At 41.0% G+C, this 19,617-nt stretch overlaps 1 protein-coding gene across 1 annotated transcript in view; it reads right to left on the bottom strand.

Moving 5' to 3' along the window:
• tbck (TBC1 domain containing kinase) overlaps positions 1–19,617 on the bottom strand; it is a 338,866-nt gene that overhangs the window by 86,551 nt on the left and 232,698 nt on the right. Inside the window, exons 21-23 of the mRNA XM_072256396.1 lie at positions 8,352–8,388; positions 7,587–7,748; positions 9–184 (exon numbers count right to left, since the gene is read on the bottom strand). Of these exons, the coding sequence (XP_072112497.1) occupies positions 9–184; positions 7,587–7,748; positions 8,352–8,388 (375 nt within the window). The remainder of the gene's footprint in view (positions 1–8; positions 185–7,586; positions 7,749–8,351; positions 8,389–19,617) is intronic.

Below are 19,617 nucleotides of genomic sequence, written 5' to 3'. Positions count from 1 at the left end.
GTACTCACTAGATCAGTCTTAGGCACATCTTGATAGTCTGCAGAATAGTAGGATGATTGTCGGTGGATACCATTGCCATCAGGTCCAGGCTTGGGTGGCTGGGCATGCTGCCTATATGTAGCACTCTTGGGTGTCCAACAGAAAAGATTGATAGACTCTCGCACACAACGTTCAATGTCGATTTCTTAAAAAAAAATGAATACCTCAATCAATAACAATGAACGCAAGTCCTAAAGCATTCAAGCATGCCAGTCAAATCCACCAAACTATTCCATCTATTTGCTTACACAAACTCTCAAGCAAACACAGCGAATAATGCAGTGACATAGTTTCTGTCCTTATCCTTCTCCTTCCTAGTCTTTACATTAATTTAATCAAGTGCTGGAATATCTTATAAGCAAAAGCAACATTTGCAACTTATTGAATGACTTCATGAAATGTCACACTGTCTGGGGTGAACACATGGAAGGTTAGTCAGAAACTACTCACAGAGTAGATAGGTAGGTAGGCAGCCCTAGGGGATAATGGGTTCGTGTCTCTGATGGATTGTGTCCTCTCCAGGGTGCAAGCCTGGGCAGGAAGACTTGAAGAACTGGCTGGTGCCCATGCAGTGTGTTTCTCGTCTCCACATCACTGATGTAGTCCAAGGGAAGGGCAAGTGCTGATACAGTTTAGCACCAGTGTCGTCGCAGAGTATGGACTATTAATTGAATTGACTTTATTTCTTACATCCTTCACATATTTGAGGAGCAAAAATCTTTATGTTACATCTCCGTCTGAATGTGCAATGTGCAAATGAAAGTAATTTGTGATAAATAGTATGTACAGTAAGATGTACAACAGAACAGTCAATATAACATAGAAGTACAATTGTGTCAGTGTGAATTAATCAGTCTGATGGCCTGGTGGAAGAAGCTGTCTCGAAGTCTTTTGATCCTGGCTTTTATGCTGCAGTACCGTTTCCCGATGGTAGCAGCTGAAACAGTTTATGGTTGGGGTGACTCAGGTCCCCAGTGATCCTCCAGGCCCTTTTTACGCAATCATCACTGTGAATGTTCTAAATATTGGGAAGTTCACATTCACAAATGCACTGGGCTGACTGCATCACTCTCTGCGCAAAGTCCTGCAGTTGAGGGAAGTACAGTTCCCATATCAGCAGTGATACAGCCAGTCAGGATGCTCCCAAATGTGCCCCTGTATAAAGTCCTTGGGATTTGGGACTCATGCCGAACTTCTTCAACCATCTGAGGTGCAAGAGGTGCTGTTGTCTTTTTTCACCACACAGCCAGTATGTAGAGACCACGAGGACCTCGGTGATGTTTATGCCGAGGAACTTGAAGCTGTTCACCCTCTCAATCCCAGATCCATTGATGTCAATAGGGGTGAGCCTGTCTCCATTCCTCCTGTAGTCCACAACCAGCTCCTTAACTTAACATTAATCTAATGTTAAGGACCAAAATGCTTATTTCATTAAGAAGCTCTTGCACATTTTAACTTATGAACATACAACATGCATTTGGTGAACAGCCTGTGTAGAAGTCTTGGCTCTGTTGGTAACACCCTTGCCCAATTCGAAAGGCTGCGAGTTCAAGGCTCACAGCAGAGATTTCAGCATAAACTGAACAGGACATGATGGTACTGTTGGAATATTGGTGGATTATTAGAAATACCTTACTTCAAAAGAAATGTGAAACCACATCGAGTTTGCCAACTCAAGTGAAGGAGCAAGATCTGATAGCCTTGCTTAGCAGCTGCCCTGGTAAAATTATATCCTCCAAACTCTAACTGAAAGAGTTTACCTGGCTATTGATCACTGTTCAGTGCAGCTTTGTGCAGACTGACTGCCATGTGCCTCAACACTCTAACAGTGGCTACTCCATAGAAGTACATTAATACCCATAGAGTAAAAATCTAATAATCTGATACCCGAGCAATGCAAAATGGTGATGGCTCGGCACCTGGTTGACCTCTGCTCCCTTTCCACTCACCAAGGCCCTGGATCTCATTGTAATACGAAGGGAGAACATGAATCAGGGTCCCAGCATGTGGGAATATAAAGTATCTAAGGTCTTGACCTACGTTGTGTTCACTGGAAGAAGATCAACATCATTTGTCATATGTACATTGAAATGTGTCATTTATATCAAATCAAATCAAATGTGCAAGAGTCACCCTGATTCTGGCTCCAACATGGCATGCCTACAGCTCACAATCCCTAACCCTAACCATATGTCTTTCAAACGTGAGAGGAATACCTCATGGTCACAAGGAGAACATACAAAGCCCTTACAAAGAACTTCAATGAGTTATCGCTGATGCTGTAAATCGATTGCGCTAACTGCTAGGCTACCACGCTATCCTACAGACAGACAGAATTAAATGAAGTGCCTTAAAGGAGAAAGGGTGTTGAGGAAGGATATGCAAAAGCATTGGAAGTCACTCTTCTATAACTTTTGCTGGCAGTATTTGAGGTGGCAAAGCCTGACTGTGAGACCCTTAAAGTTTGTTAAGCAAGCAAGGTTAGCTTATGTTTGCAAAAAAAGAAAATAACTGAAATGAGAACCAATGGCTTCCCGCTGCTGAATAAACTGCATTATGACAAAAAAACTAAACATGTAAACTACATTCAACACACACAAAAGTTGCTGGTGAACGCAGCAGGCCAGGCAGCATCTCTAGGAAGAGGTACAGTTGACATTTTGGTACATTACTACTTGCGAAGTAGGCATTAAAAATGTGAAAGGTGGAATATAAGGTTTTCTTTTGAAAAAGACTGGATAAACAGCAAAAGTTAAGTTAAAACATTTTGCAGACACAAATCAGGTGTTCTTAGTCTGTTCTTTGATATCAAGGATGACTTGAAAAGTTATATCTTACTGAAAAAATACTTCTTCGCCTAGGCCAGATCCATTGTCCAACATCAAATATTGGACTGCCTACATTTTCCTCCATCTCAATATGGGGGAGAACAAAGCCACACATATTGACTAGGTCCATGTCAAAAGCTCCATGTTTCCCCATTGATTCATTATGCAATCAGATGTCTCTGATTCATTATGCTTCTTAAATCACGTCAACCAAAGTTCACCCATTTTCTTTCCTATACCAAATACCATTTACCTTGCCTTCACTCACCTGCTGCTTCGCACTGAGATTTTGGTTAATTTGGTCTATTATTCTTAATTTTTTAAATCTTCATTTCCTATATTAGGACAGAAATGACATTTCAAAAGTACTTTTTTGGTTGTAAAGTTGGGGTCAGCAGGTCCTACACTGGCCCATCAGTTACCACTGAACTGACTGGACTCAAATGGACGTCATCCTTATTTGACCCTTATAGATTTCCTGACAAGAACAAACGTTCATCAGAGGTTTATGTAATCCTACATCCCTAATGCAAAATCCCTAATCCATCTATCATCATCATCCTATGGGATGGGTAGCCTATCCTACATCCCTAATGCAAAAGAGAATGTTTATAATATGCTGATGGGGAAAAAAGAAAACTAAATTGTACAGACAATTCTCTTTACTGATCTTCTTTCACTATCACAAAACTAACTAATGATGTGAAATGAAATGAAAAGTGCTGGAAAAACTGCAGGACAGAAAGCAGGTAAGATAGGGAAACCCATTATCCTACCTGGGTCTTCCAGCACCTTCAGTCTTTTGATATTATAATTATTGATATACCCTTATTATTTATGTTTCACCCGAAGACTGTGGTCATATTCTACATAAAACAATCATCATTTGAGTACAATTCTATCAACTGACACTCAACCTGTTTATTTTTAAATGGGCCATCAGACTGATTAGTTCACACTGACACAATTGTATTTCTAAGCTATATTGACTGCTCTGTTGTATACTTACTGTACATATTATTTATTACAAATTACTTTCATTTGCACATTGCACATTCAGACAGAGATGTAGTGTAAAGGTTTTTACTCCCCATGAATGTGAACGATGTAAGAAATAAAATTACTTCAATTCAATTCAATTTAGCTACACAAGACTTTGTTTCATAAAGAAACAGTAGCTAAATAAATTATTGATGGCAAACAAAAAACTACAGCTCTAAAATCCCTTGAAGCAGTAAGGCCATAGTAGTGATAAATACTGAAATAAAACTGTCTATGTCATGCAACCATAAGTAAGAGACATGAATTACTGTGCAAAGGAATTTCTGCTCCGGGGCATATTCCCTGAATGTGATTCAGGGAGCAGGCGTGTGTGCAGTAAATTGGTTGGGTCTTCTCACCATGATGGGAACCACACTGGGAAGAACTGCAAGTGATGCTACAGTGCTTTCCTCTATGTCACAATTAACATAGACAGCACTGTGCTAACCAACCTCCTATCCAAAAGAAAATTAAATGAATGCGATGGATCGTGTTTTAATACATTAAAATTACATGCAAGTTGCTTCATGAAGGAGCAAGATGTATAAATTCAGCTAAGCAGATCACGTCCAGAGAACCCACGAAATGGGGAAAAGTGACGTTTCCTTTATTGCTGATTCATTCATAGACTCAGGATATAAAGTAGAACAAAACAATGTTATCCTTCCAAAGAGTTTTCTTACACAAACACACACACACACACACTTTCCAATAACACAAACACATTTCCCAAACATTTTAAGGCTGTCTAAAATGTTATTGATCATCTTAAAATGTTATTAACCATCTTAAAATAGCAAAGCTAAAAAGTATGACAGTGATCTGTCAAGTCGGAAAGAAAAAAGTGAACTGCAAATCAAATTCACCTTTAGGACCACAACATTCTAAATATGCTTAGGTATTTCTTTTTACCTCATTAGCAGAACTGAATAGTCTAAGATTACTTTATTACTTGGAAGTTCATTATCACTGATTTCCCCATCTCCTGAACAAGTCATTTTGTTAGGTTAAGACAATTCCACATTTCACTTCATTGGTTATTCCACATAAGAGAAACTACAGATGCTGGAAATACGCAGCAATGCACACCAAGTGCTGGACAACTCTAAGGGGGAAAATGAACAGTTGACGTTTCTGGCTGAGATCCCTGGAATTTCATCCAAGTGGCCACCCTGTGTGAGTCAAGAACTTTCCACTAAAGATCAATGCCTGGTGATCACAGATTTATGTTTATCCAAAAGTCCTCAGGCATTGAAACCAACTGCAGTGTCCTTAGCTGTCAGCTGATTTAATGCTGAGTGTGGGATCTTCCTCAACTGTGTAGTTCCACTTCACCCTGGGTGGTGCACTTATCAGAGGAAGCACTGATCCCTATCAACAGTTCCGAAAGATAAGAGTTAGGCAATCACATAAGTGCTTTAACTGACTACCGTGATGTTGCCTGGAGGCTAGTGTAATAATTGGGAGTTGTTAGATAAAATTGCAAAAGTTCATAAAACTGACTCTGAACGATGACTCTTCTTCCTCTGGTTGATCCCTAATCTTTCAGGTTTCTCTTCACGTGTTGTTAAGAGTAACTAGAATCTGTCTATGCAGCTGCACTCCACAGTTGCCTTGAGGAAGGATTAAGGTGTTTTGTGCTGATAGCATCGTTTCTGCCCTACAGGTCATTTAGTTTGACAGCTCTGAGAATGATACGACTATGGGTTCTTAATAGTAAACATGAGTTTGCATTAGATAATGAAATTTTGGACATTATTGGCTTGCTTCTGAGTCAGCTGGCTTTAGATTCGAATTCCAGCACAGCGCCTGAGCACATGGACTATGCAAACATTTCACTGCAATACTTTGGGAGGTCTGTCTTTCACTGCAATTATCAGATATCATATTAAACTGAGGCTTGGTTCAGACCCAACAATCAAACCATTTCTATATTTTGGAATAGCTGTGAGGAAGGTATGGTAACTATCAGGTAATTGTCATTTTTTGTGTTAATTTAATTAAATACACTTCATTATTGGAAGATTCTTCTTTCACTTTTGCTTTTTCAAAATAAGTTTTTTTTGCATTTTGAAATAATTATTATCTCATAGTTTTTAAACATTTTTGAATATCTGTGAACACAATCATTCAAGCTTGGATTTTTGCAAGGCAGCAAGACCAGAAGCAAGGCTTGACAAATTGTGACAGCCTTTCTGCAAATGGGAGATTGCTTGCTATCCAGGTTGAACTCCAAGAACCACATTACTAATTTAAAATTCTACTCCAGTTAATTGCAGACCTAATACACAAATCCAAAACATTCAGGACCATTGACTCCCCCTAGTTTATGTCCACTAGGAGAAATAGTTTGTACATGTTCTACACAAACAGATAAAGCACAACAGTAAAGTTAAAAACTGTGTTAAAAACTTTTTTAATACCCATTGTAATAATACTGTACATCTGAAATGAAACACTTAATTTTACGTACATCTGCTCTCACTCCATCCTCCCGCCACCCCACTAGGAATAGGGTTCCCCTGGTCCTCACCTACCACCCCACCAGCCTCCGGGTCCAACATATTATTCTCCGTAACTTCCGCCACCTCCAACGGGATCCCACCACTAAGCACATCTTTCCCTCCGCCCCCCCCCTGCATTCTGCAGGGATCGCTCCCTACACAACTCCCTCATCCATTCGTCCCCCCCATCCCTCCCCACTGATCTCCCTCCTGGCACTTATCCATGTAAGCGGAACAAGTGCTACACATGCCCTTACACTTCCTCCCTTATCACCATTCAGGGCCCCAAACAGTCCTTCCAGGTGAGGCAACACTTCACCTGTGAGTCGACTGGGGTGATATACTGCGTCCGGTGCTCCCGATGTGGCCTTTTATATATTGGCGAGACCCGACGCAGACTGGGAGACCGCTTTGCTGAACATCTACGCTCTGTCCGTCAGAGAAAGCAGGATCTCCCAGTGGCCACACATTTTAATTCCACATTCCATTCCCAGTCTGACATGTCTATCCACGGCCTCCTCTACTGTAAAGATGAAGCCACACTCAGGTTGGAGGAACAACACCTTATATTCCGTCTGGGTAGCCTCCAACCTGATGGCATGAACATCGACTTCTCTAACTTCCGCTAGGCCCCACCTCCCCCTCGTACCCCATCTGTTACTTATTTTATGCACACATTCTTTCTCTCATTCTCCTTTTTCTCCCTCTGTCCCTCTGAATATACCTCTTGCCCATCCTCTGGGTCCCCCCCCTCCTTGTCTTTCTTCCCGGACCTCCTGTCCCATGATCCTCTCGTATCCCCTTTTGCCAATCACCTGTCCAGCTCTTGGGTCCATCCCTCCCCCTCCTGTCTTCTCCTATCATTTTGGATCGCCCCCTCCCCCTCCCCCTCCAACTTTCAAATCCCTTACTCACTCTTCCTTCAGTTAGTCCTGACGAAGGGTCTCGGCCTGAAACGTCAACTGCACCTCTTCCTATAGATGCTGCCTGGCCTGCTGCGTTCACCAACAATTTTGATGTGTGTTGCTTGAATTTCCAGCATCTGCAGAATTCCTGTTGTTAGCACCAAATAACTGACAATATATTCATGCATCTGCCCTCTGGTATTGTATTATAAGATAACCATACAATGATAAAATTTACTGAATCTTCAGCAGTTCGTTCAGATACTCACCTGGCAGGTCTGAAAACAGTAAAATGCATTCATTGAATCCATTGGCCAGTAGCCTGTCTCGTAACTGTTGCAAAATGGCCACCCCTATACAAAATGGGAATGAAGAGTTGCCAAGGAGTAACGTGTCCCAAAGATGAAAGATCTTGTGCAAAGGAAACACATCTGTAAAAATATTCACAAAGTTGAACACTGTAACAATACGGAAATAAATCATGTAATCATTTAGTGAAAAGCACCAGACTAATTGTTGTGCCCATATGGTAAGTTTCAATAAGCAAAGTAGATCTGAGTAACAGAAAATTAACACTTGTTCTGAAATTTTTGAGGTTATTTTTCTGTTAGCTAGACTTTGATATACAGAACTTGGTAGATAAGAACATTTGCTAACTGGCTGTTGGATTTTGCTTTGGTTTCCTCAACTGAAAATTATGGGTCCCAATTGAGATCATTGATTCACCTTCACCAACTGAATTGGACATCATCAATGCAAACCTAGAAAACAGCATCTACACACAGGTTCTGGGGCAAAGGAGATTAAGCCCGATTTCTAGTAAAAAATGTGAAATATTACAATACTTTTGATGCAACCATTTCAATCAAAACTAATGCAAACAATAGCCTAAGTTGTGAATCTCATTCTTATTAACTCTGTCCAAACTGTAGCTTGGTTTTGACATCAACAAATAAAATACTTTGTACTTTATTCAATGAACACTTAACTGCTTTTATTAATGTTTTACTGAAGTCAGTCAAAGTATTACTCACGTGTAAACATTGTGAGAAACCAGGGAATTGCATAAAGCTGGAAAAAAGCAAAACAAAGCAAGGCACTATTAGGTAAATCCATATTACACTGAAGGCTGAATGATTAATTTGAAAGTTGCCGACAGTTATTCACACTCAGTAAAATATGTGTCTTCTTCACCCACCCATCACCCTACCTGTGTACTTGATATTACCTGTTTCAAAGAGTTGGTGTTGTCCTGTGAACGTACTGGTTCTGCTGCCAGGGTTAATCTTTTTTATTTGCAGTTCCTACTTAAATGACCTTGATTATATTAAAATCTCACAAATTCGGTGTCATCTTTGTGTCCATTGCCAGATCGGGGGGTTTCAACCAAAGTTGGAAACCAATAGATTAAATAATTGGATTTGTGTTCCAGGTTCAGGAACAGCTATTTGCCTACAAGCATCAGGCTCTTGGAACTTACCTGCACAACCCTAATCCTACTTCAGTGATGGAACACTGCAGACCACCTTCTCTACTACCATGGACTTGTTTCTGATTGTTTTTTATTGTACTAATGTCTTGTGTTACAGTGTTTTTTACTTCACTGCTGTTTCATTTATGCCCTGAGAGCTGTCAGTACCGATGTGACTGTAATGCTGCAAACAAGCAAGATATTTCATTGTACCTGCACTTCACTGTACTTGTGCACGTGAAAAAAACTCGAACTTGATGGCAAATATTGCTTAAAGGAAATTTAAAAGCTGTCAGTTTTCTTTCACAGTGTACCCACACCTAACTCCAGAATGAAAATCCTTTCCTTTGCAGTTAATAGGGAGCTATTACTTTGCTCTTATAATCGGGGTTCCCCTTCTCAGATTTATCCAAAGGAAAGATGAAGGTTGATGCATGTGGGACCAACTACACATTGCAGCAGCTGCCAAAGTAGGGAGATCGTCTTCTTCCCTCACCACTGGATCAGGTTACTATCAGTCGGTTCCATGTGGAGACAACTGGTAAAATGGCTACATGATCATACTAAATTGTCCTTTCATGGCCTCTCCTTCTTCAAGAGTTCCACTATTTTCCTCAGGTTCACTTCCTGAAGTGGCCAGGTGAATTATCTGTCATTTAGTTACCTGAGGGTGTATCGGAAGGAGAGGCAGGTAGGCAGAGGGGGTGGCGTGGCTTTATTGGTAAGAAATGATATTAAATCATTAGAAAGAGGTGATCTAGGATCGGAAGGTACAGAATCTTTATGGGTTGAGCTAAGAAATCGCAGGGGTAAAAGGACCCTGATGGCAGTTATATACAGGCCTCCTAACAGCTGCAGTGATGTGGACTACAAATTACAACAGGAAATAGAAAGGGCTTGTCAGAAGGGCAGTGTTATGATAATTGTGGGGGATTTTAACATGCGAGTGGATTGGGAAATCAGGTTGGCACTGGATCTCAAGAGAGGAAATTTGTAGAATGTCTACGAAATGGCTTTCTAGAATAGCTTGTTGTTGAGCCCACTAGGGGATTGGCTGTACTGGATTGGGTATTGTGTAATGAACCAGAGGTGATTAGAGAGATTAAGGTGAAGGAACACTCAGGGGACAGTCATCATAACATGATTCAGTTCACTGTGAAATTTGAGAAAGAGAAGCCGAAATCTGATGTGTCAGTATTTCAGTGGAGTAAAGGAAATTACAGTGGCATGAGAGAGGAACTGGCCAAAGTTGACTGGAAAGGGACACTGGCAGGAAGGACAGCAGAGCAGCAGTGGCTGGAGTTTATGCGAGAGGTGAGGAAGGTGAAAGACAGGTATATTCCAAAACAGAAGAAATTTTCGAATGGAAAAAGGATGCAACCGTGGCTGACAAGAGAAGTCAAAGCCAAAGTTAAAGCAAAGGAGAAGGCATACAAGGAACCAAAAATTAGTGGGAAGACAGAGGATTGGTAAGTTTCTAAAAGCTTACAAAAGGAAACTAAGAAGGTCATTAAGAGGGAAAAGATGAATTATGAAAGGAAGCTAGCAAATAATATCAAAGAGGATACTAAAAGATTTTTTAAGTATATAAAGAGTAAAAGACAGGTGAGAGTAGATATAGGACCGATAGAAAATGATGTTGGAGAAATTGTAATGGGAGATAAGGAGATGGCAGAGGAACTGAATGAGTATTTTGCATCAGCCTTCACTGAGGAAGATATCAGCAATATACCAGACACTCAAGGGTGTCAGGGAAGAGAAGTGTGTGCAGTCACAATTACAACAGCGAAAGTACTCAGGAAGCTGGATAGTCTAAAGGTCGATAAATCTCCTGGACCACATGAAATGCACCCTCGTGTTCTGAAGGAAGTAGCTATGGAATTGCGGAGGCATTAGCGGTGATCTTTCAAAAGTCAATAGATCCTGGCATGGTTCCGGAGGACTGGAAGATTGCAAATGTCACTCCACTATTTAAGAAGGGGGCACGGAAGCAAAAAGGAAATTATAGACCTGCTAGCTTCACATTGGTGGTTAGGGAAGTTGTTGGAGTTGATTGTCAAGGATGAGGTTACAGAGTACCTGGAGGCATATGACAAGATAGGCAGAACTCAGCATGGTTTCCTTAAAGGAAAATCCTGCCTGACAAACCTATTGCAATTTTTTGAGGAAATTACAAGTAGGCTAGACAAGGGAGATGCAGTGGATGTTGTATATTTGGATTTTCAGAAGGCCTTTGACAAGGTGCCACACATGAGGCTACTTAACAAGATAAGAGCCCATGGAATTAGGGGAAAGTTACATACATGGATAGAGCGTTGGCTGATTGGCAGGAAACAGAGAGTGGGAATAAAGGGATCCTATTCTGGTTGGCTGCCGGTTACCAGTGGTGTTCCACAGGGGTCCGTATTGGGGCCGCTTCTTTTTACTTCGTACATCAATGATTTGGATTATGGAATAGATGGCTTTGTGGCTAAGTTTGCTGATGATACAAAGATAGATGGAGGGGCCGGTAGTGCTGATGAAACAGAGTGTCTGCAGAGAGACTTGGATAGATTGGGAGGATGGGCAAAGGAGTGGCAAATGAAATACAATGTTGGAAAGTGTATGGTCATGCACTTTGGTAGAAGAAATAAATGGGCAGACTATTATTTAACTGGGGAGAGAATTCAAAGTTCTGAGATGCAACAGGACTTGGGAGTCCTCGTGCACGATACCCTTAAGGTTAATCTCCAGGTTGAGTTGGTGGTGAAGAAGGCGAATGCAATGTTGGCATTCATTTTTAGAGGAGTAGAGTATAGGAGCAGGGATGTGATGCTGAGGCTCTATAAGGCACTGGTAAGACCTCACTTGGAGTACTGTGTGCAGTTTTGGTCTCCTTATTTAAGAAAGGACGTGCTGACGTTGGAGAGGGTACAGAGAAGATTCACTAGAATGATTCCGGGAATGAGAGGGTTAACATATGAGGAACGTTTGTCTGCTGTTGGACTGTACTCCTTGGAGTTTAGAAGAATGAGGGGGGACCTCATAGAAACATTTCAAATGTTGAAAGGCATGGACAGAGTGGATGTGGCAAAGTTGTTTCCCATGGTGGGGGAGTCTAGTACGAGACAGCATGACTTAAGGATTGAAGGGCGCCCATTCAGAACAGAGATGCGAAGAAATTTTTTTAGCCAGAGGATGGTGAATCTGTGGAATTTGTTGCTACGGGCAGCAGTGGAGGCCAAGTCATTGGGTGTATTTAAGGCAGAGATTGATAGGTATCTGAGTAGCCAGGGTATCAAAGGTTATGGTGAGAAGGCAGGGGAGTGGGACTAAATGGGAGAATGGATCAGCTCATGATAAAATGGCACAGCAGGCTCGATGGGCCGAATGGCTGACTTCTGCTCCTTTGTCTTATGGTCTTATGGATATTTTGTTGTACTGTCTATGGTCATGGTGAGCGCAGATCTTTAACCCAGACCTGAGATGGTCAGCAGTTGTGGGTATTGTAATGAGGCTCATTAGTAGCTCTCTAACACTGGAGTTAGAACGTCCTGGGTTTAAATGCCATGGAACCACAAAATCCAATCTATTGCTTTGATCAGGGACTGAGTAAGTGATAAGTCATTGGCGATACCATCCTGTAGACAAAATGTCAAAGTCGAAGACAAGTTTATTGTCATCTGCACAGATGCAGTGAACAAATACCTGCAGCAGCATGACAGATGCATAACGTTGTTTAAGCCATAATCACAAGAAAAACATAAATGATATAAAAATATCCAGACAGAACACATATTGGAACAAAAAAATCAGAGTCTATTGTTTAGACAAGACTTCACCTACCAATTCAGATAAAGTTAAAATATCCCATGGCACAATACAGAGAGAATCAGGGAGTTCTAATTACCATTTTTCACTCAATCAATACCACCAAGAACAGACTAATTGTGGGTCAAACTCATTGGTGTCGAAGACTCTTATCAATCTGTTCTCAATCGTTTCTTGCTGAACTGATAATTATTAATCTCTTTGTATGCTACCTGAAATAATCCACCTATGTCTGTGTGTGGGTGTCTGCAGGCAGAGAATGACTGACACATGTGCCTACATAAAAGGTCACTGCCATTAAAAAAAGTAATTTGGTGAGTGGAATCACAAGAGAAGCTGCAGATGTACAAAATCCTAAGTGGAATGCTTTAAGGCATTTTCTTGAGTCAATATGATTAAATGAAGCATTACTGTTTTTAAGAAAATATAATTAAGGTTTATAATTTGCTCTCAGCAAGCCACGTAAACTGGAAAGGATCGACTTCCTTTGATTTAATTTCTCATTTATCCTTAAATTGCAATATTTGTAATCTTTTATCCATATCCGAATGGGATTGCAATTATGTCAGAGAAACCTTGTTAATTTTGTTGGATGTGAAGGGGCACAATTCTGTGCACAACAGTAACTTGTGCAGATATTCACAGGACTGAAATTCACCCATTTCAAAACTCCTCTTGAAATTTTATGACACAACATCATATACTAAAATGAGACCTATAGAATCTAGAACAGGACAGCACAGGAACAGGTCTCAACACTTGTGTTGACTGTGATGCCAAATGAAACTTAAATCCCATCTGTCTGCACATGGTCCATATCCCTCCATTCCTTGTCTATTCATGTGTCCATCTAAATAGCTCATAAATGTTGCTATTGTATCTACTTCTACCACCTCCCCTGGTTTGCAGCATGTTCCATTCTGTGTAAAAAAAAACTTGCATTGCACATCTGCTTTAAGTTTTTCCCATCTCACACCCTCTCATATTTGGCTATTCTGCCCCGGGAAAAGACTCTCCAACTTCAGGTGTAAATATAGATACATATTCTTATCTATGATAATGTTTTGTTTCCCCCATTTTTGGACTCAGATATTATTCATAATCCAAGCAAAGAAAAGATTGGATTGGTCTGAACACTTATGTAAATAGCTGTTCTACAAGGTATCCTGATCAACAAAAATAAGTTGTAACCCAACAAAACTAAGATAGTTGTGCGGGCAATAGACAATAGACTATAGGTGCAGGAGTAGGCCATTCGGCCCTTCCAGCCAGCACCACCATTAACTGTGATCATGGCTGATCATCCACAATCAGTACCTTGTTCCTGCCTTCTCCCCATATCTCTTGACTCCGCTATCTTTAAGAGCTCTATCTAACTCTTTCTTGAAAGAATCCAGAGAATTGGCCTCCACTGCCTTCTGAAGCACAGCATTCCACAGATCCACAACCCTCTGGGTGAAAAAGTTTTTCCTCAACTCCGTTCTAAATGGCCTACCCCTTATTGTTAAACTGTGGCCTCTGGTTCTGGACTCCCCAAACATCGGGAACATGTTTCCTGCCTCGAGCATGTCCAAACCCTTAATAATCTTATATGTTTCAATCAGATCCCCTCTCATCCTTCTAAATTCCTGTGTATACAAGCCCAGTCGCTCCAATCTTTCAACATATGACATTCCCGCCATCCCGGGAAAGCAAAGATATCCCAGTGACTCCACATGGAAAGGACATTCTATCCTCGCAAGCTACATGGACATGGAAGAGCAACTTGGAAGAAAGATGACTTCTTTTAAACTGCCACAACAGTATTTGCTCTCAACAGCTCAGATCCACTGGATCCCAACATGGTAGACCACTGACTATTTTGGCAAATATTCCTATGAAATATTTGAGACTTACTTTAACAAGAAGATGGGGGTTTTGTTACGCACTTCATGCAGAGGGTAGAGTGTTTGACCTTTTAGGCTTTGAGCAAAGTGCCAGGGTAAACTGCAGTCTTGAGACATAAACCTACAACCTCTGATAAGGATATGAGAAAGGTGCTGAAAAAGTAATTGAAGTGACAGATACCAGTTTCACAGGCTGGAACAGAAGGATTTTTACAGAGGAAACTACAAGTGTAATGAGTAGTTCAAGAAAATGTGCGAAAAATATTCCAGAAACTGTGACACAAGACTTGGGGAATTGATACATTGCAAAAATTAGAGATAGGTGTTTAGGATTTAGGCTAAGAAACAGTCAGAGCAGAAGAGATTTGGAACTCTCTTTCACAAATAATGATTGATGCTCGGTCAATTGCTAATGCCAGTCTGAGGTTGATTGATATTTGTTGAAAGAAGTTAGGCTACAGATTATGTACAATCTTTTTGAGTGATAAATGCCTGCTCCTGCTCAAATGTTCTCAGCATCAGCTATTAAAACGTTTCAGAGTATGGGACCATAATATCACCAGTGCTACACTGGAAGACCTATCTGCTTTCTCAGGTAACAATAACTTTTAAAAATCTCAAACCAGGGAAGAAAGTGGAATAAATAATAGAAAAATCTTCCATAAACAGCAGGCAAGTTAACTATCTGGGATAAACTTTAGCGATTTAAGGAATCATTCTTACCCCCCATTTACTTCATAAAGATGATGTAGCATTGATGAAAAAAAAGAGTTCGAGAGCAAGATCAACATAAGACACCAACACTGAAGGAAATGTTGGGTGGGAAACTCTTTATTAGGAGAGAGGCGAGAGAGGAGGGGGAGAGAGGCGGGGGGGGAGAGGAGAGAGGGGGAGAGGGGAGAGGGGAGAGGGGAGAGGGGAGAGGGGAGAGGAGAGAGGGGAGAGGGGAGAGGGGAGAGGGGAGAGGGGAGAGGGGAGAGGGGAGAGGGGAGAGGGGAGAGGGGAGAGGGGAGAGGGGAGAGGGGGAGAGAGGAGGGAGAGAGAGAGAGGAGGATGGAGAGAGAGCAGAAAATTGGCTTATTCTTGTTCAGTTACATATTCAATGTCTTTTTAAAAATATAACAGTTTGCTATTGGATTGCACTCAGTTGCTGGTGAACAGATAAGAAAAGCTGATATCTGTGTAAATTGGCCATTTCATTGAAACACATGGTAGGTTATTCAGTCCATGTGTACAGCCAGGATATCTGCACAAGACTAGGTAGTAGCAAATGAACAGGTAGAACCCCAAAGAGATCATTGTTTCCTAAATCACAAGGATCATAGAGCTCACATACTGTTAATGACAGACTGAGTGGAGAGGACATGATTGGGAGGGAGGGGGAGTGTAGGTGTGGTGACTGGCAAAAGCCTGACAATCTGATGTGCAGGAGCACACTTCCCATTTTAAATACAAAAAAAAATTGGCTTCTTGTGGTATTTTCCGGTGGCAAACTTAAAGATTTGCAATTTAACTACTGAAAAGCTGAGAATATGTTACCGTTAATAGACCAAAGTCAATCAAAAACAAACTTTATCATAGGGGTATAAGCAAGCATCAAAACGCATTGTACTTGTAAATGGGCTAATGTTCATGTAGAACGGTCCATTCAATCAATGATGTTCTGTTGAATTAATTAAGCACTTAATTAAATGACTCCCTTCTGTCTACACAATATCTATATCACTCCATTCTCTGCACATTCATCTGGTTATCGAAGAACCTTTTAAATATCTCTATCACCTTTCCCTACACTACCACCTTTGGCAGCGCATTCCATGTACACTTTATGTGCGAAAGTCCTGCCCTACACATCTCCTGGAATTTCCCCCTTCTTACCTTAAATGGTTGACCTCTATCATTAGCCATTTCAACCTTGGGAAAAAAATACCTGTTGTTACTCAATTATGCCTCTCTAAATTTTATAAACTTCTGTCAGGTCATCTCTCAGTATCTGCTGCTCAAGAGAAAACAACCCTAATTTGTCCAACCTCTTCTTATAACATACGCCCACGAATCAGGCAGTAAAACCCTTCTGCACCACTTTGTAGGCTCTACATCCTTTTTATCATGGAGCAATGAAAAACAAGTGCAATACTCCAGATGCAGCCTAACCAGTTGTATTAAGCTACAACTTAACTTCCTGACTCTTGAACTCCACACAACAAATAAAGACAGGCTTGCCACACCTTTCTACCACCCTATCAACCTGTGTAGCCGCTTTCAGTGAACTATGGATTTGGATCCCAGGATCCTCTTTGCACATCAACACTGTTAACTGTTTTGCTATTAACTGTGTTGTCCTTTTACATTTGATCTCCCAACATGTAGCACTTCACAACTGGCTGGATTAAACGCCACTTGCCATTTCTCCACAGATCTAAATCCTGTTGTATCCTTTGGCAATCTTCTGCACTATCCACAATGCCACCAATTATTGTAATATCTGCAAATGACCCATCCACATTTTCATCCAAGTCATTTATATATATCACAAACTGCAGGAGTCCCAGTACAGGTCCCTGCAGAACAGCACTAATCACGGACCTCGAACCAGATGAATTTCTATCGACTACTACCCTCTGTCTTTTATGGACAAGACGACTTTGAATTCAAGTGGCTACGTCATTTTGGATCCCATGGACCTTGATCTTCTGGATGAGCCTACCAATGGGACCTTGTCAAACACCAAGATGTTTCTGCTAATCACAATGCCAAATTAAACCAATCCCACCTACATGTACAGAACATTGTCCATATCCTTCCATTTCCTGTGTGTTCATAGAACTGTCTAAATGCTTCTTATATGCCACTATTGTATCTGTTTCCTCCACCAGCTCTGGCAGTGCATTCCAGGCACCCACTTCTCCCTGCGTAGAAAATCCTACCCTGTACATCTCCTTTAAGCTTCTTCCCCCCACCCCCCATCCTTAAATGCATGCTCACTAGTATTTATCCTGGGTAAAAATTCTAAATCTCTACCCAATCTATACCTGTCAAAATTATATAAATCTCTATCAAGTGTGCCCTCAGCATCCAATGCTCCAGAAAATCAATACAAGTTTGTCCACCTTCTTCTTGTAGACTATTATTCCCTAATCCGGGTAGCACCCTAGTGAACTTTCCCAAGCCTCCACATCCTTTCTGCAATGGGGCAACCAAAACCGCACACAATTGGGTATTCATTTCTCTTAAATTGGTTTAAGACACTTCCAAGAAGGTAAAAAAAAAGATAATTGGTAGGCTGGTACACATAGAAACACAACTCACTAGCCGCTGACCATGATTCAAGAGTCACTGCCTCACAATGCTAGTGACCTTTGTTCAATCCTGGCCTTCAGAAGTGTCTGTGTGGAGTCTACACAATCTCCCTGTGGCTGGATGAGTTACCTCCAGGCTCTTTGCTTTCTTCCGACATCATAAAGAAATAGGTTTGTAGGTTAACTGGCCACTGTAAATTGTTCCTAGTTGTAGGTGAGTGGTATAATCTGGGAAAAGTTGATAGGAATGCGGGGAGGATAAAATGAGATTAGGGTAGAACTTCAAAGGTTCGAAGGTTTATTTATTATGAAAGTATACAGATAGTCAGGAAACCAAGAAAGAAAAAACAGCACAATCATCAACCCTAAATTCCTCCTCCCCTCACAGAAAAATGAACAAAAATGGAACAGGCACATTGAACCCCAACCCCTCCTCCCTTGCATACAAAGTAACAAGAAAGATTGGGCAAAAAGTAGAGAATGCAAAAAAAAACAGAAGACTGGGAAAAAAATTTCTACAGTCCAAGTCCACATGCAAAACGCAGAAAACCTGGGCAACATTCTCCCTCTCTGTAACAGAGCGATAAAAAGGGAGTCTCCCTTCTCCGTAGCAGAGCGATCTCACCAGCGATAAAAAGGCAGGCAGCTGGTGTTTCAATCTCCCTTGGTGCTTTAATCAGCAAAGGATGGAAGCTCTAATTGGTGAAATGAAGTCGGACATTGGCTTGCAGCTTTCTCATTACAAGGTTCCCGGAATTCTCTCAGAGACTGCAAACCACCAAAACACTCAAATGATCTCCAAATTGCAAATCACAGGATCCAATAGATCCAGAATCACATTCAAGACAAAAACAAATGTAAAGGATATAAAAGAAGCGAAATATATGGTTTCATGCTCTAGCCAGAAGATGTCGACCAAAGGGGCGGTGTACAGAGGTGCCATCATTTGTGTAAATAGTTGGTTGATGTTTGGTGTGGTCTCAGTGGACCAAAGGACTGTTTCTGTGATGTATGTCTACAAAGTTTATTGCTCAAAAATATTAAGCTTGACTCAGTTGACACTCAGCTCCCCATTGATGTGTTAGGAGAACAAATCCTTCTTTGTGAACTCGAGAACATAATTTAGCAGGCCTTCCCTGAAAAAAAAATGGCTACCCTGATTTTGCTCTATCAGAGATATCCTCTCTCATTCTCCCTGCAAAAATTCATCCCAGTTCTGATGAAGTGTTTTCAACTTGAAACATTATTTCTTTTCTCTTTCCAAGGTGAGACCTAACCTTGTGAGTATTTCCAGCATTTTGTTTGCTTTCATTTTAGGCTTCCAGCACCTGCAGATGTTTGATTTTCACTTGCATTAGTGAATATTACCTAAATGCCTAAATACTTTACAGTCCTCTATTAATTTGGTACAGGGAATAGAAATGGCTTGAAGGTAAACTAAGACCACCCATACTCTGTTACTTGCCAACCAAACAAGAACATCACATGTGCACATATTTGGATAAAAATGTGGTAGGATGGTTTTCAGACAAACAAAGACACGTGTCGCTGTGGATTGCATAGAAGGTTACCAAATGATTCAGCTAGATATACAGCAAATCAGTTGCAGATATGGGTGGAGAAGTGGCAAATCGAGCTTAATCCGGCCAAGCATAAAGGGAGAATATACAATTAATGACAGGACCCTCAACATCACTGATGAACAGAGGGTTCTTGGACTATATGTACATTGTAAATATGTGAGAGGTGTTCAAGGGGGTCTCAGATAGGTGTGCAGACATGCAGAGAATGGAGGTTTAAGGGCATTGTGTTGGCACAATGGAATTAGTTTAGT

This window comes from Mobula birostris, chromosome 4 (genome assembly GCF_030028105.1).
Source record: "Mobula birostris isolate sMobBir1 chromosome 4, sMobBir1.hap1, whole genome shotgun sequence".
Taxonomy (NCBI): domain Eukaryota; kingdom Metazoa; phylum Chordata; class Chondrichthyes; order Myliobatiformes; family Myliobatidae; genus Mobula; species Mobula birostris.
The sequence above is the reverse complement of the archived record's forward strand: the minus strand, read 5'-3'. Positions and strand labels throughout refer to the sequence as shown.